This window comes from Odocoileus virginianus, chromosome 1 (genome assembly GCF_023699985.2).
Source record: "Odocoileus virginianus isolate 20LAN1187 ecotype Illinois chromosome 1, Ovbor_1.2, whole genome shotgun sequence".
NCBI lineage: Eukaryota > Metazoa > Chordata > Mammalia > Artiodactyla > Cervidae > Odocoileus > Odocoileus virginianus.
Window position 1 is genome coordinate 22,137,306 of NC_069674.1, and position 25,155 is coordinate 22,162,460.

The following is a 25,155-nucleotide window of genomic DNA, read 5'->3' on the forward strand; positions in this document are numbered from 1 at the left end:
GAGGGGAGGGTTCGAGGAAAGGGTGTACCTTGGTGGGGATGCTCCCAGAAGAGGGGGATGGAGTGTCCCTCCACTGCCTTTGGAATTGAAACCCGGTGAGCATCCAGGAGTCAGCCTCACCATGGGTGAGGAGCAGTGCCACGAGGGCAAGGGAGGGAACAGCCAGCACAGCATTGGAGTGTGCCAGCTCAGAGATCTTGCTGCAGCGTGGGAGGGCTGGCATGGACAGGCACGGGAGGAGGGATGGGGTGTGGGGGTCATTTGGCTCCTTACCTCCTGTCTGCCCTGCAGGGTCTCTGACCCTGACTGCTGTCCACTCCATCCCCGACCTGCCCAGCCTCCCCAGAGCTGCCTGTTCATGGCCAGCTGCCATGGGAAGGATGGAGTAGACAGAGGCCCAGCACTGAGAGGCACAGGTCGGCCTGGGCAGCCTGATTCCATGTTGGTCCTCCCATTTGGGCTTGTCAGATTTGTTCCGAGCTGATTGATTAATGAGGCTCTTGGGGAAGGCTCAGAACAAGGGGCCTGGGGTCAGGGCTGTGAATTAAACATGGGCCCCAGCTCCTTCCTGGCGCCAGCTGAGGAGTCCAGGGATGCCCGCCTGAAGTGGAGCCACCAGTCCACCCCAGGAAGGGGTGTCAGAGTCTCCCCTTACAGAAGTGGAAAGGGCTCGTGGGGCACTTACGTACATGCAAAACTTCTTGCATGGTTTGTGGCAACATTGCCAAGTGTCTACACGTTTCTCCTGGTAGCTAGTCAATGTGTGTGTTCACAGTTCTGTGTGGCCTGCATGGACATCATGCATGTGAATGCACATGTGAATACCTGTCAGAGTGTGTGTGTGTGTGTGTGTGTGTGTACAGGAAAGAACCTGGTGAGCAAGTGAGAGATGGATGCTGGGACTAGAGTGAGGAAGAAGGAATAGACTAGACCTGATGTCTGCAGCTATTCTGTTCTCAGATTATTCTAGAATAGAATAATAATAATATGGCCTGGGCTGGGCCCAGCTGATTCCAAGTCCTATTAGAGCAAAGCACACCCCCTGGGGAGTGGGCTGCCCTTTCCCAAGGTGTGTGACTCTCAGTGGGACCTGACGCAGGATCGTGGCACTCCACCTGACCTCATGGCCGGCTCTGCCCACAGGGGACCACCATGTTGTCCAGCTGCAGCTCAAGTCGAAGGAGACAGGCGTGACCTTCGCCAGCACTAGCTTTGTCTTCTACAACTGCAGCGTCCACAATTCGTAAGTGTCCCCCAGTCTCACTCAACTCCCTGTTTCTGGGGTCAAAGCTCATCCAAAGATAGGAGGCCCCACCCTTGTTCCATCTTACCATCTGAAGGCCCTGTAAGGTGACCTCTTTCACCTCCCTCCTCTGGCACCCACAGGGTTAATGGGAAGAGGCTAGAATGAGCAGAGTGAGAGCCTATGAGCTGGGGAGCTCCAGGTCCCTCGCCCATACATCTTCTCTGGCATAAATCTGTCTAACCTGATTCACCTTCCACCATCTGTTGAGGAGGGAGTGCTTTTCACCTGCAGAACAGAGCAGCCAGCACCCCGGGTGAGAGGAGGAGGCTGGGGAGGGAGAGGGCCCATGTGTGTGGGCAGGTGGTCCCACAAGTCACCTGAATGCTCAGCTTGCACAGTTCCCCTGCAGAGGGGTCAGGACTCAGCTGGCAAGGGTCAAAGGAAGGCTTTGACCTGGGGCGGGGTCTGGCTCTTGCTCAGGCTCCAGCTCTGGCTCTGTTTGACCGGAGCATCTGCTTCCTGAGGGAAGCCACGGAGGACAGAGGCTCAGGCTGTGGCATCAGGCCAGCTAGTCCACATAACTATTCTGCACCCCAGTGTCTTCTGTAAATGAGGAAGCAGCAGTTCTCCTTCTGGGGATGTCACCCGCATACTTAACAACTGACATGGCGGGGGCTTGGTCCCATTGGCTGGGACATGGCTGATTGCTTGCCAGCCCCCACCAATGGCTGTGAGAGCTAAAAAAGCTAATACAAGGATAGCACTTAGATCCACATCTGGCCCATTGTTTAGGCAGTGTGCACTTTACTGTTATTATATTATCATTTCCTCTCTAAAAGGATGGATTTGGACCATACTGAGAAGGTACAAACCTTTCTTTTACCGTAGAAACCTTTCTTCAACTAAAATCAGGTGTGAAAGTCCAAGATACAAACTGAATGGAAGTAGAGATGGTTGAGAGTTAAGGGCACCTGGAACCCCTCTGTCTAGGAATCCCTCACATTTCACACAGTCTCCAGAAAAGCTCCATGGAACTCCCAGGGTTCCATAGAGCACAGTTTGAAAACCACAGAGCCTGATCTCAAAAAGCTTTGCTGGCTTTAACATAATGTTCTGTTTCCTTCTCCATAGAGGACAAACTAGTTAACATCACCAAAGATATTTGGGGCTCTGGGCTGTGTTTATGGCAGCTGTGAGTCCAGAGCATGGCTCTCTTTGGAGCCCCACATAACAGGCAACCACTCCTCCTAGCCAAATTGGAATTCTCTTCCTCCTTCTTTCCAAAGAGCTTGCCATGGCTTTACACTTAGTGACCTAATAGCTCACTCCCCTTTTGCCCCTCTAGGAAAGTGAAGTCAGTAGATGAAAGCATATTCTAAGTTTCCATTCAGTCCATCAAATGACTTTAAGCTTCCTATGTGCAAGACAGTGTGTTACTCATTAGACAAGGAGGATTAGAAATTAATAATGTGCAAAGATTCAATCCCTACCCCCCCCCCCCAAGAATCATGGCCTAGTGGGCTAGCAGATGAACAGGACAGCAAATAAGTAAAATATAATATAGCAAGATCAGTGCTGTCTCAGAGACAGAAACAAAGGGATGAATGGGATGAAGGTTTCAATGAGACCAACTCTCCATCAGTCAAAGAAGCAAGAGGAGACGGTGAGGCCGAAGAAATGGTACTCCAGGTAGAAGGACAGCTTGGGGACAGCATAGCATGTTCTTGGGTGAAGCACCAGACACGTGCTGGGACAGTGGGCCTGGACCACAAAGGGCTTAGCCTGCATGGCAAAGCATTTTGGTTTGACCTTTTGGAAGAAGGGAACCATGTCGGGTTTTAAACAGGAAGGCCCTTTTATCAAGTTGCCTTGTGTTTCCTGGGGTAATGAGTGGAGGTTGGGTTGCCAACTCTGCGAGAGCCCACCATACTGAGGGGGCAGCCTCAGGACCTTCCTCTACCAGTGTGGGTCCACGTCAGCCAAGACCCTGGAGTCACATGGGGTTAAAACTCAATTTCACTGTTTGTCCTAATTCTGATGGGTTCTCTGGATGAGCCCCTCAACCCCAGACCTCACTATTTCCCTATTCAGCCAATGTGAGGGCCATCCTGTAAAAATGGAGGGAGGTTGATGAGGTCCTGGTGGATCAGATTGTCAAGTACCTGACTAAAAGGGAGGAGGCCAGAGACTCTCAACTTCCTGAGGACTTGGAGAGAAAGGGGCTGAGTTTTTAACCAGATCTGCTCTTCCCGGGTGTTTCAGGGTGGTTTTTCCTACTATGAGAGCATGTTTTGCTAGGCCCTAGAGTCTTAGGCTTTCTGCTTTGGGTACCTACAGGTCCTGTGATGTGTGCCTTTTCCTCCTCTGTGCCCAGGTGCCTGTCCTGTGTGGAGAGCCCGTACCGCTGCCACTGGTGTAAATACCGCCACGTCTGCACCCACGACCCCAAGTCTTGCTCCTTCCAGGAAGGCCGGGTGAAGCTGGCTGAGGTAGGTCCCATAGCCAGAGCCATGAGTGCTGCCTGCCGTGAGCAAGGGACACACAAGGAGGCTTCCCCTTAAAAAGAGGAAACAGGCAAATCCAGGAGGACCACCCCCTCACTCCCCAACCCCACCTCTTAAAGGATCATTTCTCGAAAGCAGTAAACATGCGAAGTTCTCCACTCTGGATTGGTCCTGGGGGTTCAGTTACAGGCAGGAGTGCATTCCAGGTCACTCCAGCCAGCAGGACTCTCCACACACCAGGTAAGTTCCAAAACAATTCCAGAGATGTGTGTGTATGTCCTGGAAATAATTGTACAGAGCAGGATTGTATGTAGAGTCCTCAGCTTTCCCTTGGAGCGTTGTCCACAGAGCCTAGCTGAGATCAAACAGGTCAAACTGAATAAACGAGAGAATATGAATGAAAAGATGGTCAGTAAATCTTCCCCCACCCTCCACACCTGCAGAGTGGTGGTTCTCAAAATGTGACCCCCAGACCAGCAGCATTGGCATCATCTGGAAACATGTAGAGATGCAAAGTCTCCCAGACCAGCTGATGGCCCCTTGGGGTGAGGCATCTGTGATTCAGCTGCACAGTCCACGCTGTGAATCACTGATGCAGAGTCAGGCTTCACGACCATGGCACCGTTTCTATTCCCTCCTCATCTTTAGTCTTATCCCTGAAAAATCTTCATCATCATAATAGACATCCTCTATGCCTATGTTGTTTCCTCTCTGATAAGGTAAGCTTTCGGGCAAAGACCTCAAGGGTAATCGGTGTAAAATCACTTTGGAAAAGTCTGCTGTTGTTCAAACATGATGGTGCTGTGTGATACAACCATGGAATCAGTAGTTCTGAACAGAGTGGTTTAGAATGCTGTTGCTTAGAATAGAAAGATGGAGAAGAGATATCTATATCATGTTGGTTAGACTCCACTGGATGCAGGGGCAGGGCACTCTCTCAGCCAACGCTGGACTCAGATCGGCTCTGATATTGCCCCCACCCCCAGGTCATGGATGTACCTTCCAGCCCTCTTCACACACCCACATGAGTGCCATGACCATGTGGCAAACCATAGCTGTGAGAGCAGGGCCTTTCCAGGTACAGAAAGCATAAGGGCTCTTTAGGGGATGGATAGGGCATGATGAGAACAGAGACCCACCATGGTGCCCCCTCCCCTTCACACTAGATTCCCACCCCACCAGGAACCCTAATTTAGGCCAAAGCCTTAAGGGCAGGAGGGAAGCTGTCTTGTCTCTGAAAGGCAGGAACAAAGGACACCTCACTACTAGCATCTTTTTTTTTTTTCTTTTTCTTTTGGCTACACTGGGTCTTCGTTGCAATGTACAAGCTTCTCCTGTTGCAGAGCATGGGCTCTAGAGCACGCAGGTTCAGTAGTTACAGCGTGCAGGCTCTCTAGTTGCAGCATGCAGGTTTAGTTGTCCGGAAGCATGTGGGATCTAAGTTCCCCAACAAGGATCGAACCCTCGTCCCCTGTGTTGGGAAGCAGACTGTCAATCACTGGACCACCAGGGAAATTTCTCACCACCAGCATCTGCTGCGTTGGGCCCTCCTCACCCAGGAAAAGTAACTGACCTGTGCCTGGCGATGATGAACTTCCAGCCCTGGATCCCGTTTTCCCAGGATGTGCTGGCCAGGCAGGCCTTCTCTGGGTAGAGAGTGGGCAGAGCCGTCCATGTAGAGGGAAAGGCAAGCAATGGTGAGGTTGTCAAGTAAGGTGATGATTCCAGCTGGGTGGGGGATCAAAGGAACAAAGAAGACAGAAAAAAGCAGAAATGTGAAAACGTTCTTCAAGGTCATTAAATGATTAGGAGCTTTTGAAACCCATCAGATAGCTCAATTTTCTCTTGTTTCTGTCTCATTCTTGGGCCCCTCCACACATGAAATCCCTGCCAGATACTCCAGCCTGGGAAGCTGGACAGAGGCTGAAATCCTCTTTTGCTCTGCTCCGGTCAAATCCCTTGTAGGTTTCAGACCGGGACAAGAAGAGGCTGTGGAAGTCTCTAGATGCTCTATGACCCTCTGCCTCTACGACCGGGTCTGTCTATGGCCGGAAATGGCTGCTCTGAATTCATAATCCAGAGAAGAGCCCCAGACGTAGACCATCCCTTCATGGGGAAAGGAAGAAAAGAGGTTATGTCCTGGCTTTAAGTAGGAATGTGAGTCTAATTTTTACGGTTCCATTCTCTGCTTGTCTTGAACTAAGAGAAAGGAGAGCTAAAGCTAATAAGACAGACAGGGGTCTGACAGCCACGGGGCACATCTTGGCATGAAGACCCTGAAAAAAGGCTGTGCCATCTCCTCAGTCCCGAGCTTTTGTCTTAGACTGTGAGGTCAGGAGCAGAAGAAGGGCTGGTTGACCACCAAGCCAGAGACTAAGAGCTCAGGAAGCACGTCTTCTTATGTTGCTCAGAAACCTACGAGTAACTTGATGGGAGCAGAGACAAAGAGATTTTCAGACTGTCTTTGGCTTCCCAGACTGGTGTATCTGGCAGGGATTTCGCATGTAGAGAGGCCCGAGAATAAAATGAAAACAGAGACAATTGAGCTATCTGGTGGATTTCAAAGGCCCCTAATCATTTAATTACCTTGAAGGAGGTTTTCACATTTCTGCTTTTTTTGGTCTCGTTTGCTCCTCCTGTCCCAAGCTCCTTTCTTTTAAATATGTAAAAGGAGCTGGCATCTGCTACTCAGAAAGAGGGGGTGGGTGGGGGACAACAGAAAAGAATAAAGCAAGAGCCCACCACGTTTCCCAGTGCCGTTCAGTGATCTCCATAAAAGAATAATGTTTTCAAGTGCCCAGATCACAAGTCAGGCACAGCTCCCATCTGTACCTGGCTGTGGCAAAGGTCACTGGGGATTCATGGAACCTCAGAGGGTGTGGTGCCAGGGTCCTTGAGAGAAGTAAAAGCCTGGAGGAGCGTGATGGATGGAGGAGCAAAGAGAAGGACTAACACATTGCAGTCCAATCACCATTGTTATGGCAAGCCATCACAGTGATAGGCTCCCAGGTAACTTGGAAACACCATGCCTGTCTTATCACAACACTGAATGGAATTAACATTGGTTTCTTTTTTTCTTGGAGGCTTATGTATTTCAAGAGAGGGAAGCCTTAAGCTGTGCTCCTCCTGGTCCAAACTTGAAGGTTGCGCTATACCCAGATCAATAACAGACCATTTTGAATATAACACAAAGAGGCCAGAGTTCTCCAGTTCATCGTGGTGGTTGTTGTAACAGCGTCTTCCTTGAGACTGTACCAAGAAGAAAAGAAATAAGTAAATATCTATGGACTATTGGCTGATTCGAGCCACTTTAGGTCAGCAGAGGAAGGTCATTATTCTCAGAGATTTAAAAAAAAAAGTCCTAGCTGCTAATGGAAATATGATGATTTTTTTTTTAATGTCATTGTTTTGTTTTCTATATTTTTGTCTCTCAGAAGAGCTGGTAACAGGAATAAGGGGTAACAAAGAAATTTACACATTTGAATGGTGATTTTGAGGAAGCCTCCAGACACAATAACCCAGTCTCCATGCCAGGGGAAGAGGTTATTCATGGCATGGTACTCTGAAGCATTGTCACAGGTCACCTCTCATCTTGCCTTACCCACTGCTGAGCATTTCCTACACACAAAGCAATATGGGAGGTTTAACAGTATATAAAATTATATGGTGGCTCAGACGGTAAAGAATCTGCCTGCAGTGGGAGACCCAGTTTCAATCCCTGGGTTGGGAAGATCTCCTAGAGAAGGGCATGGCAACCCACTCCAGTATTCTTGCCTGGAAAATCCCATGGACAAAGATGCTGGGAGAGCTACAGTCCTTGGGATCACAAAGAGTCAGACACGACTGAAAGACTAGTACACGCACACAAGAGACTGGTAGATCTGTATTTAGAGATGTGTAAAATTGGACCACCGGTCCACGTGATTGGTGAGGTTCTGTAATTATCAGTGGAAATAATCTGGAGAAACCCACATCCAGGAAGTGGCCTTACCGGGTGAGTGTCCACGTGTGGCCTAGGTCTCCCAGTTCTGCCCAACGAGGGGCTCACATAGCCTCAGGTCTGCAGCAACCCTGAACTTCTAGGCCCAAACACACCCTGGGAATGAAGGGGAGACTCAGGCACAGCGATTCTTCTAGAAGTCCCTGGATTTTCATTTGCTTTCCACCTTTGAGTGTTTGGATGTAGACAGAGGCCTTTTGTTAGCCAAGAAGGAGGCTGCCAGGTGGCCCTTATACTCCCCAGCAGCATCCTGTATCCCTAAGAAGATTTTCATCCAGGCGTCTTCCAGTTTCAACACTGGCTTTGTTGACTGACTATCACCACGCATGTTGAATTACCTCTTTTTTTTTTCCTGAACAAAGAGGGCATTCAGGTGAAGTTATTGGTCTGGAACAGAGAACTGGTCAATCATTGTTGTTATTATATTAATGGCAAGTATTCTACAGTAATTACAATTATTAGAAATAGAATGCCCAATAGCATATGTCGTTTATAGTCACTGTATTCCGGTTACAAGGAATGATTTTGTTTCAACTAATGATGGCATTGTGATAACAACCCTGGGTCTTTAGATCAGCTGCCAGATCCTGGGTACCGACAAGAATAGGAAGAGGAAGGCGAGGGAAAGCTGAAGTGGGATGGCAGAGTTTTCAGTCTTGTTCTTCCAGTATCAGCTGAGACTACTGGCTTCCCACTGAAATGGCCTTTCACCAGGGCAGCTAAGAACAAGGCCATGCTCTCAGCTTCACCAAGAGGGAGGGCCCGCTGGTCTCCAAGTGGTTTTGGAATCCTCTGCTAGGTGACCTGAGCCCCTCATCAAGCCCACGCACTTAATAACTGTGATTCTTGGGGAACAAAGGCAAACTTCCATGGGAAAGCAAATTCATTGAGAAGAATTTGTCCTCGAAGGACTATTTTGCTGTTATTTCTCATCTAAACTGAACAAGAGAGTCAGCTGCAGTTGGTGCTATGTTGTTCAGGCTCCAGCCTGGCTGAGCTTTGCGAGGAAGGTGAGGCTCACCTAGTGCCCCATGAGCAGGCTCATAGAGGAGCTTCCTGTAGCCCCTCTCTTCCTGAAGTTCAACCAGAGCCTTTCTCCAGAGAACTGTTGTGAGATCAAAGAGGCAAAATGAATTCTGATTTCCAAAGCTGTGCTTGAAAGCCTCTTCCCAAGTCCCCTACCACCCTAGAGCACTGAGATGAATCCATTGCCAGGACGGGTATTGGGAAACCTGCAGATCCCAAGGTCAGTCCTCCCCAGGACTGCAGAGCTAGTAAGACAGGGAAAGTCCAGGCTCGGGACAGGCTGCTAAAATAAGCCCCATGCCCAGAGATAAGGCAGGCCAAGGACCTGTCCCCCAGCTGGACTTGAAGGAACTCAGATCACCTTGTCAGTGACTCTGCTCCCCTTTTTGCAAAGAAACTATCCCTGAGACCCAACTCAAGGAAGCGAAACCACCCTTGTCATGCCTTTCACCCTCCTTTGAGAAAACAAAGCCAAACCCAGCTCAAGAACTCGCTTGCCCCTTGAGCCCCTGCCCCCGCTGGGTTTCTATTACTGGGTTGCCATTTCTCCACTCAATTGCACTTTCCATCAATCTCATCTGCCCCTCCCCCTGCTTAAGGTTATGGGTCTTTCCTTTTTGTATTATTACTTGGCTCTCTCCATAAACCGGCCCGTCGTAGATCACACTAATGGCGTTATAAACTTGGGGAACAGTGAAGAAAATATATGGTGCGTTGCATTTTTGTATTGGGCACCCTGGGTCTGAGAAGGTGAGTGTAAATTTGGGGGTTGAGGCTGGGGCTGACTTGGCTTTGGAATTGATGGCGGCTGAGGTGACATGGGGGGAGGGGTGACCTGCAAATTACTTATTCCTTAGCTACCCTCCTGTGCTGCCCCCACCCAGCTCCCCCCGCCCCCCCAGAACATCACATCCCCCCAGTCTTGCAGTAACAACTGAGAGAATTAGAGCCCTCATCTTGTAAACACACTAGGGGCTGTAAATCCACAGCCTACCACCACCCCTCCCCAGGCACCGCCAGTCCTGGAGGCAGATTTTCCTCTCCCAGCTGGGCAACAATCTTTATGTCCTTGTTCAATTATTTAAATAGGCAATGAAACCTCTGTATAAAGCAGCCAATGACATGCTGGACATGGTAGACAGAAAGGCATGTTTGTTGCCCTCATGTGTCGGCTTGGGGTTGACACTGCCCCATAATTGGTCATGCTGTCTTTACTTCTGTGTGCATTTCAGTGGAAAAGTGGAAACTAAAACATACACGAGGCTAGATGGTGGACATGGAGTCCGCCAGAGCCTCTTCCTGAAAGCCAAACCATTAAAGATGTTCTTGCACTTCAAGGCACCCTTCTCCCCACCCTCAGCTTATTCTTAGGACTGTAGAATGCAGCCACGGGCAAAACAGCCTCCCCAGGAATCTGGCTCTTAATATAGGCATGCTGCTGCTACGTCGCTTCAGTTGTGTCCAACTCTGTGCGACCCCATAGACGGCAGCCCACCAGGCTCCCCCGTCCCTGGGATTCTCCAGACAGAACACTGGAGTGGGTTGCCATTTCCTTCTCCAATGTGTGAAAGTGAAAAGTGAAAGTGAAGTCGCTCAGTCATGTTCGACTCGTAGCGACCCCATGGACTGCAGCCTACAGGCTCCTCCATCCATGGGATTTTCTAGGCAAGACTACTGGAGTGGGGTGCCATTGCCTTCTCCGAATATAGGCATGAGTCTCCAAATAATCTTGCTAAATGCAGGTGTTTTCTACTCTCCAGGAGCTGGCCCTCTCAGATGATTGTTTAAAGAAATATCTTCTTTGGAAAAAGAAGGGCAGAATGTTTTCAAGGAATTCAATTGTAAGGGGGTTTGGTCATCATGTGGGGATGAAAGAAAGATGATGATGGGAGTGTCTTGTTCATGGTCATTGTGGGGACCGAGTAAGGTAACTGGTGTTCTTAATTTCTTGCTAATGGATATGGGGGTGACCATATGTGCTATGAAACGAGATAGCACATGGCAAAATGTGTGTAAGGTGATAGAAACGCTGGGTTGTGGGGTGAAGCCTTGTACTTCTTGCACCGTGTTAATTGTGTGAGCTAGAATAACAGTATCACATGCTGCCTATCAGAGCTGTGTTCACCTGTATGACTATGTCAGGTTGCAATACTGTTGTTTTTGTCCAGTCACTCAGTTATGTCCGACTCTTTGCAGCTCCATGGACTGCAGCATGCCAGGCTTCCCTGTCCTTCACTATCTCCTGGAGTTTGCTCAAACTCATGTCCATTGAGTCGATGATGCCATCCAACCATCTCACTCTCAATATATCAGTTATTAAAATACTTCCCTCCTAGTAGGTAAATGGCCCTTCCAGGAGACCAACCTCCCCCACAAAATCCCCTGCCCCTTCTAGCATGCAATGGCCGATATTCTGAATACCACGCTGTGAACAACTTGAACAGGCATTGTTTACCCCCATTTTAGAGATGGGAAAACTGAGTCTCAGAAAGGTGATATAAGGATGTGTCCCTGATCATCTACTGGGTTGATAATAGAACTGGGACCGTAAAATTCACTGAATGCAAACCAGCCTCTTCATTTTATGGATGAGGAGTCCCAGAAGGTTTGGGGACTTATCCAAAGCCATGTGGTTGGCTGCCTGAGGTCCTCTCTCAGAGCATACAGAACCTTCTGGAAGAGCGGACAGCCTTTAGATGAGCAGTAAGCAGAGCCGGGACCTCTCTTCCCATCTACCTTGTGTTAGGGGCACTGGGAGCTGTTGAAATTGTCAGGCTCTGAAGTCAAGAAGGGGTGGGTAGACTGGACCGTGGGAATTGATGAGAGTTTGTGGAACAGAACAAAAGAACACAGGGGCGAGGCGGGAGCAGGGTAGCTGAGAGACCAGGTGCAGCCTGAGCTGAGAAGGATGAATGAGGAAAAAAAACAACTTTTTTTTTTTTTGAGCACTTGCTCCTCTGTGCCAGATGTATTGTACATGGTAGTTCATGAACTCCCCTCAAATGACCCTATGGGGATGGGTTTTTAATCCCCTTTGGTAGGGAAGCACTGTTCAGAGCCCTTTCAAGAGTGAAATTAGCAAGAGCAAGAAGACAGACTTGCACTTGTACAGGATTCCCAAACCAGGTTCTTTCTAGTTGAGAAAGCTCAAAGGCGAGGACCATGGCTGAAGTGCTGGGGAACAGGGCCTCAGAGAAATGTTTCATGGAGAAACATGGAAGTTGCTCTGAAATTTCCCCTGAGCAGACTCAGAGGTGGTGCTGTACCTGGGATCTCGGCACGAGGCTGGGCAGGGTCTGGGGCGGAGAGGGGAGGAGGCAGCCGGGCGGCAGTGGTCCCTCCATGCCTTGTTGCCTGGGGAGAAATTGCCGTTTTACTTTCAATTAGGAGGGACACTGTGGTCAGTCAGTAGCGCCACCAGAGGAAAATGGGCCCAGCCCAGCCCTGGCTCTCTCCAATTATAATTAATGAACTTAGTCTCAGAGCCGCCAACCTTTTTATATGCAAAATAGGCCTTTATGGGGTCACTGGCAACCAGGACTCATTAAAGAACAAATCTCAGAGAGAATCTTACAGGGGACGAGAGAGAGGCTTAACTTCCATCCCAGACCAGAACGGGTCCAGCCCTCAGGAGAGGATCCAGCTCACCACTGGAGGATTTCGAAGGCCCCTAGTCCTAAACTCCTCTCTGGGGGATCTTTCTGACCCACCACCCCATCCTAAGGTGGGCCGATCTGCCAGGGAGAACTTGCCTCTTCCATTAAGAGGACGAAAGATGGCAGGGCAACATCTGAGTTCTTTAGCTGCCAGTGCATCTGCTGACATTGAACGGTTATTTTTTTCCTCTCCCCGCCTTGATTTCTCCTGTGCGAAGTAGAAGGGATCCTTGGGTTGACTGAGAGGACTCTGAGATTCAGACGTCCTTGCTGTACTGTTCTTGAGCTGCCGTATTTTCCGGTAGGACTTGGGGATGAGAAATCCCAGCTCTACTCCTCTTAGTCCAAATACAACCCTAGACGCAGCTCCTTGGGCAAATGTGGGTATCAGTTCAGTCCAGTCATGAAGTTGTGTCCAACTGCGACCCCATGGACTGCAGCACGCCAGGCTTCCCTGTCCATCACCAACTCCGGGAGCTTACTCAAACTCATGTCCCTCGAGTCAGTGATGCCACCCAACCATCTCATCCTCTGCCATCCCCTTCTCCTCCCGCCTTCAATCATTCCCAACATCAGGGTCTTTTCCAATGAGTTAGTTCTTCGCATCAGGTGACCAAAGAATTGGAGATTCAGCTTCAGCATCAGTCCTTCCAAAGAATATTCAGGACTGATTTCCTTTAGGATAGAGCGGTTGGATCTCCTTGCAGTAGCAGGGGGCAAGGTCAGCCTTGTGCCACTTTTGGAGAGGGAGCGCCACTACAGTCTCGGGGAGGAGGAAAGAGTGGAGTCAGGATGGGCCCAACCCCTTGGGCTCACAAGTCCCCACTTGGCATCAGTCTTCTCTCCTGAGTCTCCAGCATCCCACATCTCCTACTCCAGCCCGAGCTTCACCCTTTCACAGAATCGTTCGTCTTGTGTCCCGAGCTCTTATCTTGCCTGAGCAGAGGGGCTGAGATGGCAGCAGAGATAAGGGCACGGAATGGACCTTTAAGACCCTCTATCCACGTGGGACCTCAAGGTCCCGGAGACCCACATGCTCTTGAGCCTCAAGGCCACAAGCAGGGTTCAGGCTCCATCCCTTCTCCCCTCCTGCTACTCCTCTCTGTTTTATTTAGTTAAAACTGGGTCAAAATACACATAGCATAAAATTTGCTATCTTAGCCAGTTTTAAGTGTACAGTTTAGTAGTGGTAAGTGCATTCTCATTGTTGTATAGCCATGACCACCATCCATCTCTAGAACTTTATTCATCTTTCCCGACTGAAACTGTGCACCCATTAAACACTAACTCCCCCTGAAACTCCTGTTCTACCTTCTGTCTCTATGCATGTGACTACCCCGTGTAGTCATAAGAATGGAATCGTGTAGTGTTTGTCCATAGTGATCTGCTTGTTTCACTTGGCAGAATGCTTTCAAGATTCACCCATGACTTAGAGTGTGTTTAAATTCCCTTCCTTTTAAGGCTGAATCATGTTCCATTGCATATCTATATCACATTTTGCTTATGCATTAATCTACGATGGCACCTCCGTTGTTTCCACACTTTGGCTGTTGTGAAGGATGCTGCCTTGAGTGTGGGTATCAAGTATCTCTTGGAGACCCTGCTTCCGGTTCTTTTGGATGAAAACTCAGACGTGGATAGCTGGGTCTGCTGCTCCTTGTCTGGCCTCTCTTCAGGTTAAAGGCATGGATACCCTGGAAGAGAGGAGGGGCTTTGTTTAATGGGGCCTGGGGTGCTCCTCTAAGGCAAGGCTACAGGGTCTGGGAAAGGATGGAGGTGAGACCACCCTAATCATGGAATCATGACTGGTTAGAGCCAAATGGGTCCTTGGATTCCACCCACTTGACAGATGAGGAAGTTCAGTCTCAAGTGGGGATGGATGTGTAATGTGGTCAGGCTTCCATGGCTTGTCAGAAGTTCAGTGGCTCTAGAGCTCTTCTCCCTCCAGTTTTCAGTGACTGAGGGGCTCATGTTTGCTTTCAGACCCAGGGGACACAGCTTATAGGTGCCTGATTGCCTGGGACCCCGCCCATCAGGGTCCCAGGCCATTTCCTTGCCTGGGACCCCTCCTATCAAGGTCTCAGGCCTTCCCTTGGCCTCTTTCTTGCCTTACTTTACTGGGGAAGAGGGCTGAGGTTGGGGATCTGAGAGTCTGCAGTGAGCCCGTGGGGCAGCATCCTTATGAAGGATATATGAGCCACGCTTTGACCATTGACCTGCCCAGAGCCATCTGTCTGGTGGGCCTGCCCCAAAGAGTATCACACTGGGAGGAATCTAGGGATGGAAAACCCACCTGACCCAGGGCCTCACTCCTGCTCAGGCCAAGGCTTTCTTCCACCCAGCTCCTGAGAATCCAGCCACATGCTAGCACCCACCTCCCAGCTGGGCAGAGCACCGTACTCCTTACTTGACCCCCTTTCTGCCCCCCAGCCCTCTCTGGACAGAGCTGATTGCCCAGTGAAAAGGGGCCCAGTGATCCACCTCCTCCATCCCCGAATGTGCTCACAAATCAGCGGCTTGCCCCATCAGAGGGAGCTCAGTGTGTGTCTGCCGAGGGGCACTTCTCTGGGGTCAGCCCATCCCCAGAGCTCAGGCAGAAGCTTCTGGATTTCAAAGGTCTCTGGGGCTCATTCCAGAACATTCCCAAATGCCAGACTCAGCCCACCTATCGAAGGTCCCCTCACACTCACCTGGGCCATGGTCCAGACTGACGTTCTAGAGCCTTTGTCCCAGTTTTGGGGGTCACTGCGGGGCTGCTGGCATGGGTCCTTTTGTCCCAGTGTTTGGCAGCCCGAAACCAAGGGAAAGGGATTGGCAGCCCAAAATGAGACAGGAACCCCAGCCAGCAGAGTTCAGTCTGCCAGGGTACAATCCCCACCCTTGAGAGGGGACCACTGGGAATCTGGACCACAGGGGCTGGAGAGGGTGGGGTGGGGGTCGACCTCCGTGGGGAGTGCCTCAAGGATTCAGGACACGGGATGCTCCGTCCCTCTGCCTGTCTGCTGGGGGCCGGGCATGGGCAGCAGTGCAGAGGCCCCACGTGGTGAGCCCCTGGGAGGGGCAGGATGATGCGGAACATCCGGGGGATGTCGGCGGCTGCTTCCCCTTTGGCTCCCTGTGCCCCGGCTGAGCCTCGCTGTCTGTCCACAGGACTGCCCCCAGCTGCTGCGCGTGGACAAGATCCTGGTGCCCGTGGAGGTGATCAAGCCCATCACCCTCAAGGCCAAGAACCTCCCGCAGCCGCAGTCGGGGCAGCGCGGCTACGAATGCGTCCTCAACATCCAGGGCAGCGAGCAGCGGGTGCCTGCCCTGCGCTTCAACAGCTCCAGCGTGCAGTGCCAGAACACCTCCGTGAGTGCCCGCCTGCGCCCAGACCCTGCGCCCACCCCCACCCACTGCTCTCTCCTGGCCTCAATCAGCTCAGCAGGGCAAGACTGCCCCCAACACCAGCAGAACTGTTCAGCTCCCCTCCCACCGCTTCTGCCAGCCCTGCCGGCCCAGCCAATCTCACCACGCCTTTGCCTGCAGGTGTGGCCCTGTCGTGGTGACCCAAGGGGCTGGGGACCAGCCGTGGGGCCACTAAACACTGTCTGTGGGCTTAGATGTGTTTGCGAGGCTCCATCCTCCTTCCTGAGAGGATCTCTAGAAACCCTGGGCCCGGACTTCCTACCAGGGCTGACCTGACGGTCTCATCTGAGCCCACAAAGGCCCCCCCATCAGCCTTTACACCCACATAGAGGCTGTTTCCCAGCACACGAGACTTCTGAGCCAGGTCAACATCCACAAAGATGCTGGAACAGGAGGGAGCTGGCCAAGGCTCTGCTGCAGAGATCCACATGAACCCTGCCCAGTATTTAGAAATTCACATTAAATCTGTGCTGGACCAGCTATGGCTCAGCTGCCTTCTACTGCCCACAGCCTTTGCCTGATCCCTGGTCACCACACAGTGTCCCTAATGGTGCACCGCCTGCCTGTCTGCTGGCTCCCCTGATAGCCTTTGACCTTCTCTCTTCCTGGGCTACTTCTATGCACCCAGATACTCAGAGACAAACAGTAGACTTAAACACTTGTAACATTTTCAAGCTATATGAGACTTATACTCTTCTTCATGGTACAGAAGAGAAACTGGAGGCCCAGAAGAAGGGGCAGGATTGGGTTTGTGGGGCTGAGAGTTATACAATTTGGGGGACCTTCTTTAAGAATGAAATACATCAATACAAATGAGATACACAGGCAGGCCTTAGGATGATCTGTGCAGGCTCGTGCAGGGCCCTAAAGCTGACCCTTAGGCTCCATTCACTTCAGGGTAACCCATCAGGGCATGATGGTCAAATCTGCTTCTCATGCCCGGAGGCCCCAGTGCCAGCCCACTCTTGCTCAAGGTCACACAGCTAGTGAGTGGCAGGGCCAGACCTGGGTACAGGGGTCTCCTCCTCCGCCACACTGCCTGCTGTCATTCCTGTCATTGCTTCTGGGTACTTACAGGTGATGACTGTAGTTAAGGATGTGACGTGGGACCAGGAGAGCCCCTGACAAAGCTCTTCCCGGGGCACCCTGCTCTTCCTGCAGGAAGCAGGCTGGGGTGAACGGAGCTCAGAGAGGTGAACATGCTGGCCCGGGGCATGATGGTCATATCAGCTTTGGGTCCCTGGAGGCCCCAGTCCACAGAGTCCTGCCCAATCAGCCAGCCTCCAGGGTATACGGGCTCAGACACCTGCGGACCTGTCTCCAGGGGTTTGGAGACACAAGAACCATGGTAGAAATGTGACACTGAGGCTGGAGGCCTGGAGCCCAAGGCTCTGACTGCCAAGGAGAGGAGGTGACTTCTAAGCTCCTGACCTCCCCTGCCCTCCCCTCAGGAGTGGGGGAGGGCCTGCACTGACCTCTGGCCCACTGGACTTGGGGATCCTCTGGAGGCCTTCCCACCCCCATGGACAATTCTCAGTGCCTCCAAGGCCCTGCTCCCAAAATAAACTTTTCCCTCCTGCCTTTTTCACTTCAACACCCTAGGAGGGAAGGGAAGATAACATTTGTTTCTCTACCATCTTAAAGTCTTAGCAACTGAGGAAACAGGAGGTGTACCCCACAAAGAGTGAGTTCTAAGAAGATCCAGGACCTGCTGGCATCACACAGTTCAGGAAGGCTTATCAGGAGCCTATCTTTTCAGGGGGATCAATGGGATCCCAGTTGAAATGCCATCTGGGCCACAGTGGTGCTTAATGTCAAGTGACTTCCTTAAAAAAAAAAAAATTGGGGTCATTATCAGGGGCAAGTCCCCCTTACCATTGTAATAGAACACAACGTACCATCAGGGCAGGAAGAGACCTGAGTATTTACTTGATCTTGTGACAGGCAGGGAGGGGATCTCCAAAGCCCAGAGAGCGCAGGTGAACTGCCCTCGGTCACACAGCTTGTCATAGCCAATTTAGGACTTAAACCCCATCTGGTAACACACCCCTCATCAAAGACTAGGCCAAAACCAGCAACTGAGCACTTTATAGTAGGGTCTGATCTGCCTCAGAGAGGATGGTGGAAGAAGAGGCATTGTTGTTTTGTTTCCTAAATGAGCTCTCTGGAGAGGGGCAGGAGGAGAGAAGTTTCTAACAGAGAAACCAACCCCTGCCCTCACACCCCCAGTTTGTGATGGCAGAGATAGGAGGGTGACCAAGAGGTCTCAGAGGAGAGCAGAAGAGGAGAGAAGGAAAAGAGAGATGCAGGAACATTTTGCACGGGGTGACCCCAGGGCTGGTAGGCAGGCAGCTCACTTCCAGCCAACTATGCGGGGACAGGCCCTGGGCCAATCGCCGTAGCCCTCGGGGGCCTGTAGGAGGAAAATCAGGGCAGCTCTCAGGCAACAGGGGGAGGATGGAGCAACTGTGGGTGTTTGAGGCCTCCTTTAGACTGTGGCTCCAGAAACGTCAAGTGCTGCTAATAATAGCGTCCAGTCCCACCCCGCAGTCACTGGCCATCATGATAGTCAGTGGGCCGCCGGGGGGTGGAGGGCTGGCTGCACTTTGGACGTAAGGCTCTAGGCCCAGCTTCCACCCGCCCACGGGGAGCCTCACAACTTCTTGCGGTGCCCCAGTTTACTGCATGCAAAACAAGGATGGGGAGACCGATGGGGCGTGACATGTCCCCCCTTCCTGCTTTACTGGAACACAGCTGGGAGTGTGTCTGCTGAGCCTCTGAGGTCCTGGAGATGGACACAACACATATGCGTGTGTGTGCGTGCTAAATTACTTCAGTCATGTCCGGCTCTTGTGACCCTGGATTGTAGCCAGCCAGGCTCCTCTGTCCATGGGATCCTCCCGGCAAGAATACAGGAGTGGGTTGCCGTGCCATCCTCCAGGGGATCTTTCCAACCCAGGGATCAAACCCCTGTCTCCTGTGACTCCTACATTGGCAGGTGGGTTCTTTACCACTAGCACCACCTGGGAAGCCCTGGCATCTTATTGTGGTGATAGAATTGATAGAACTTTCCACCAAAATATCTCAGACAGGGGAATGGCTGGAGGGAAGAATGTCCAAATTATACAGATGTCCTCTTTTTCCTTTTAGAAGGCCGGGAAACTGAGGTTCACAGGGAATGAGTAACGTCATCCTTGAGCTGGGCCAGGGTGAGCCAGACCTTGATTGAGACACTTAACCTCCTGACCCCTGGGAGCCTGAAACACTCTTCCTTCAGAGCTGAGCTTTGTGCAGATTAACTGCCCACTGATTACACAGAGCTATATAAATGCTAAGTGGAGCAGAGGTGGGGGGTGTTGAGGGATGGGAACCAGTGGTCCAGGCTCCCCTGCAGGCTGCTTCCAGAAGGATATAGGTCAAAGGAGAGGGAGAGCATCTCCAGGAAGCAGAGTGACTTCCCTGGAGAACTAGAGGGTGGTGGGGAACACCTCGGTTAATGATTTCTGTTAATATTTCAGAATTGAGGTCTCAGGAAGGGGAGGAGAAAGAGGAAGCAATGCCCTGAACTTCTGATCCTTAAAGCCTTGTAATTTCTATTTTCTTCAAAAAGAAAATATGTGCACATACACACACACATACACACATGTCTGAACACGTGAGTGTTCTCATCTGCATACGTCTCCGTATGTACCGAGTGTCTGACACATAAACACTCAATAGGCGCTGCTATTATTCCACATAGACATAAACACAGGAAATGCAAGTTGTTTTTGCACAGCACCCTTCAATGTACCCACACAGATTCAAATAGACAATAATGTTTGGGTGCCCGTTCTCTGTGACAGGCACTGTACCGCCCAGAGCATCAGATGGTTGTCTCGAACCCTCCCGACAGTCCCGTGAGGTACGCAGTGTATGTAATTCCCACTTTTCAAGTGGAGAACCTGAAACTCAGCTCCTCTGCCCGCATTCACACAGCCGGTCACTGCGGAGCCCCTTCACAGCAGTAGATGTGTGTACCCATGTATGCTCACGGGCGCACACACGCCTGAACGCACAGAGATGCACAGGCCTCTTCTCACGTCCGCACGCATGCGAAGACGTTCGTGCATGCAGACACTCCCGAGCACACATGGGCAGTCGGTCTTGCCTCGCTCTCTGGGGGATCTCAGGGCCTTCTGGAAAGGGCCCTGAAGGTGCTCTTGGTCTTTGGCTAACACATCCCTGGGTGCTGCCTGTCACATCCACTCTGGGTCCTGGCCAGACCCAGACCGAGACCTGAGAGGCAGGAACCTGGCTCCGATGCTGATTTAGGCACTGCCAGCATCCTTCCTAGAGGTTTGGGCCGCCTGACACTTGTCCTCACCATCTGTCTCTCACTGGGGTCTCAGAGGATGGGGATGGGAAGGATGAGGCAGAGGAGCTTGGCCACAGGAGGAAATGGGAAGAGGGTGCCTAGAAAGTGTTCTCTGCCTCCCCGACCCCCACTCCTTTCCTACACACATCCCCCTTGGCAGGCCTCTGTCTCCCTGCTGCTAGCAGACGGGCGGGCGAGGAGCAATGATTCTCTACATTCTCTAACTTTAGCAGCACCAGACTCGCTAGAGTGCCTCCCTGGAAGTGCTCCTGTCTCCAGGGATTCCGATTTAGCAGGTCTGGTAGGGCCCTGGAATCTGCATTTAGCAGACCTCATTCCCCACCCCCGAGGCCCCCCTGACTCTGATGAAGGCAGTCCTTTTCTTTCTTTCTTTTTTTTTTTTTAAAGAAAACTCAGGGCAACTTGGAATGACCCACCCAGATGTGAAACACTTAACCTCTGGGGAATTGATTACTGGCCTGCACGGCAGAAAGCTTATGAGTCATCAGCTGAGTTATAGGATAACCAAAAATATTCTCCAGTATTGTTCCCGCAGGAGTAAGAAGCTTTGCTTTATTCTACAGTTCAGCCCAAACCCTGACCCTGGCCCAGGAGTCAAGGAGGAGATTATGCAAGAGTGTGGATGGTGGTGTAAACCACCACCACTGGGGGAAAAACACTGCAAGTGGCTCCCTGGCCCAGGCATCATCAGCAAAGAGTTCGTGAAAACCCCTGGTGTGCTAGGGTAGAGCCTGAAGAAGGCTGGACACACACCCTGCTTGTGATTCCATATGAGGACAAGGTCGCAGCATGCTCATCATGGAGCGCGCTCTGTCACTCAGGAATATAGGACAATTTCCCAGGTTCAGATGATAACATCTCCTTTAGAAGCCCCCGCGGATAAGCTGCAGAGCGGAGGCCCTCGAGACCTTCTGCAGCCTGAGCATTCCGAGTTTCTGTGCTGTCCTCCCCTCAGGGAAACAGAGCATCAGCTGCCTGCCACAATAGCCACGCACATCCCCATGGCCCAGCCGCTCCAAACATAAACTGCATTAAGAGAGCCTGCTGGCTCTGCAAACACAACTTCAGACCAAGTCCCCTGGATGGAACTTTTCCAACCAATTGCCCACCCCCAGTGCCTCCTCCTCAGAAAACCTGTTTCAGCTTCAATCTCCCATACCACCCCCTGTGGTGGGCAGAATCTAGTGGAATAATGAGAAAATCACCAGGTAGGGATTGGAAGCACTACCCTGGGTGGGCAGCAAGTTCCTGCCGCCTGCCCTACTTCTCTGGGAATGGAGAAGGGGATGCTGGCAGAAGGCAGATGGGGGCTGGCATGCTGGGGGCATCCCACTTCCCCGCCTCCCTCCTTAGCACCACAGTCCCTTGGGATAGACCCAGCCTGGGGCAGGAGCAGGGACATTAGAGGAGAGCTAGGTGGGGAAGCAGGGCCCAGAGGCCTGGAACAGCTCCCCATCCAATGGACTGCTGCGGGACTGCAGCTCTCTGCCCTATCTTGGAGCTTCTGGTGTCTTGACCCAGATTTCCAGGTTTGTGCTATAGAATGACCTCAGGATTTCCCACCTCACCTCTGAGCTCTCATCCATCCTCTTCTCTGCTTAAACCCCAGCCACTCACCCCTGAAGAGAGCAGCCCCTTCATGTCTTCCCCATTTCTCCCCTTCTCTCCCTGCCTGCGAATTGATCAGGCTTGGCCAGTTCCCTGGTAAAGCGCTCACCTCCCCTGATCATGTCCTAGAAATGAAAGTTTTCAAATCACATCGAGGGCCTGGCAAGGCCTAAAGGTCAGAGCTCCCCACCTGGGCACCCAGTGGGAAGCAATCTCCTCTCTCACTTAAACGTCCAGGGGAAGGCTCAGCTGGCAGGAACAGGCGTCCAGAGAAGGTGGCCAAGACTTACTGTAGTCTGCTTCGTGAACCCACATTCCAAATGTGTGTCCCACCCAGGCCCGGCCCCTCCCTGCCTTAGCTTCTTGACCCCCTGCTCTGGTCCCCTGAGACGGGCATCCCCACCTTGCTTGCACATGCGTGTATGTGTGTGTGCTCGAGTGTGCTTGCACATACACACACACGTGAGCTCACACAGTCTTGGCCTGTCCTGAGCCCCGTGCACTCTTGCGGGCACTAGGCTGAACAGTGGGCACCCCTCACCCCGTAGAAATCTCTATGACCAGCTTTCTCCTTTCTTCCCATCCTGGCCGCAGTACTCCTACGAAGGGATGGAGATCAACAACCTGCCGGTGGAGCTGACAGTTGTGTGGAACGGGCACTTCAGCATTGACAACCCGGCTCAGAATAAAGGTGCGGAAGGCGAGCCGGGGAGGCGGGCAGGGAGGGGCCACTCCTATTCAGGGCCACTCCCATTCCGTGCCCACCCTCCACGCCTCCCAGCACCCCCACTGCTCTGTGACTGCTCCAGTGGGTGGGCAGCTTAGCGCAGTGGAGGGAGCAGGGTTAGCAGGGAGCAGCTAGCTAACTGGGCCCCTGGTTATGGGGCAGACTTCCCCTCCCAGCCATGTTCTTCTGCCCAGGCCTTTTTTGCATCCAAAAGGCAGAGCGGACAAGGCTGCCCGTGTCCCATACAGAGGCCAGGACTGCGTTCCCAGTCCACACTCCTGGCTCCCCCCCGCCCCCACCTCCAAGCCTCTCTTGTCCTCTGCCTGCAGTTCACCTCTATAAGTGCGGGGCCATGCGTGAGAGCTGCGGGCTGTGCCTCAAGGCAGACCCGGACTTCGAGTGTGGCTGGTGCCAGAGCCAAGGGCAATGCACCCTCCGGCAGCACTGCCCTGTCCACGAGAGCCAGTGGCTGGAGCTGTCGGGCGCCAACAGCAAGTGCACGAACCCCCGCATCACAGAGGTGAGCCATGCTCCGCTGGGCCCTGTCCTGCCCCCCGGCTGGGCCCTGAAAGACATGCCTGGCATGGTGGCTGGCACCCCATGGTGACGACCAGGTGCCCAACTGGCTGCAGGCAGCCTCGTTTTCCTGCAAATCTGCAGCAGCTCTAGGCTTGGCTCAGAGGCCCTTCCCACATCAGAGGAGGTCGAGAGCCGAGAGGGCTCAACTCAGCTGTCCTGTGGCGTCCCCGTGTGCCAGGAAGGACGCCCAGTCCCGGACTCCCCTTACTGGACTCCAGGAGTCTCAGTGATGAGCCCATGAGGGTTCATCGGCGGCAGCTCGTTAAGCAGTCAGCGCATGAGCCCAGGCTGCGTGGGGGTCAAGGGCATGGACCCCAGCCCTGGAGAGGCGGAGGTCAGAGCGGAGAGGCTTCAGGGTGAACACAGAGCGAGACCTAAGCTGTAAGATGGAAACAGCTGGGGAGCACGGTTAGGAGGGTGCAGGACACAGGCAGTGCAGCCAGGAGCACTGATGGGCAGGGCAGAGCGAGAGATGCAGATACTGCGGTCACAGAGATCCCTGTGCCATCAGCTGATCCCAACTAACTGTTGGGTCCCATGGCCCTAATTCATCTCTATCTCCAGGCCTCAACTTGCTCATCTGTGCCATGGGCCTAAGCGCCCACCTCCCAGAGCAGGGACAGGGGTTATAGGAGTACATTCGTCCAAACGCTTGGTTGACACCCAGCTCGTGGGGATCTCATCACCTTCTTCCTCCTCATTCATCATCAACCTTGTTAAAATCATTGTTAAAGTGTCTAAGCCCTTTACTTCCCTGGTGTCTTGACAGCCACACTCCCTCAGAACGACCCCCTAAGGTACCCCCTACCTTGATGGAATTCCTTACTCTTCTTGTAGAATAAGGAAGAGACATGCCTGTCTCAGTGACAGGACGATGTCTGATACGTCGACTCCTGACGCCCAGGATTTAGCACATAGTAGGTGCCTCGGTGCTTGGTGCTGATAATGATAATGTCACAGCAGGGACAGAGGGAAGAAGAGGAGAAGGAAGCTCCGTTTGCCAATTCATAGTGAGTGGACGCTGGGCATCCAGCCCTGGGCAGTGTCACACATGCCCACGTCTGGTACCCTAGCAATTGTTGCTTGTTATTTAGTCGCCAAGTCGTGTCTGACTCTTTGTGACCCCAGGGACTATAACCCACCAGGCTCCTCTGTGCAGGGGATTTCCCATGCAATAATACTGGAGTGGGTGGCCATTTCCTTCTCCAGGGGATCTTCCTGACCCAGGGATCGAACCCAAGTAGCCTGCGTTGGCAGGTGGATTCTTTACCACTGAGCCACCAGGGAAGCCCAGAGTTACAGGCTGCACATTTGTGTGGTGCTTCAGAGTCTGTGAAATTGCCACCTATCCTTTACCGCATCTGGGCTCACAGCAACCTGCTGCGTGATTTCCTAGGGCTGCAGCAACCAAGCGCCTGAAACAACAGAAACACATTGTCTCTCAGTTCCGGAGGCTGGACATTGAAATCAAGGTGTTGCCAGGCTGATTCTAAGGGCTGTGAAGGGAAGGGTCTCTTCCAGGCTCCTCTATCCATCTGCTGATGCAGGAGACGCAGTTCAATCCCTGGGTCAGCAAGGTCCATGTGGTTGCAAAGAATCAAACAGGGCTTATCCACTAAACAACAACAACAGCAACTCCTTGGCTTGTAGGTGACTGTCTTCTTCCCGTGTCTCTTCACATCGTTTTTCTTCTATGTGTGTCTCTGTACAATCTCTTTTTATGAGAACACCAGTCATATTGGATTAGGACCCACCGGAATGACCTCATTTTGACTTGACTACCTCCATACAGACCCTTTCTCCAAAGGTCGCAATTCTGAGATACTGGGATTTAGGAACTTTGACATATGGATTTAGGGGGACACAATGCAACCCATGAATTGGGGGTTATTATCACCCTCTCCTACATAAAAGATCGACACTGAGACCTACTCTGACCAAAGTCTAAATCAAAGGAGTCCTGAAAAGCTGGTCTCTTGATTCTTGGATTGCTGTCTCCCGCCCTGCAAAGGCGGAAGAACAT

At 52.0% G+C, this 25,155-nt stretch overlaps 1 protein-coding gene across 1 annotated transcript in view; it reads left to right on the forward strand.

The window, feature by feature from the left end:
• PLXNA4 (plexin A4) overlaps nt 1–25,155 on the forward strand; it is a 472,507-nt gene that overhangs the window by 372,191 nt on the left and 75,161 nt on the right. The window contains exons 8-12 of the mRNA XM_070465677.1: nt 1,144–1,243; nt 3,621–3,735; nt 15,583–15,783; nt 22,421–22,517; nt 22,883–23,073. Of these exons, the coding sequence (XP_070321778.1) occupies nt 1,144–1,243; nt 3,621–3,735; nt 15,583–15,783; nt 22,421–22,517; nt 22,883–23,073 (704 nt within the window). The remainder of the gene's footprint in view (nt 1–1,143; nt 1,244–3,620; nt 3,736–15,582; nt 15,784–22,420; nt 22,518–22,882; nt 23,074–25,155) is intronic.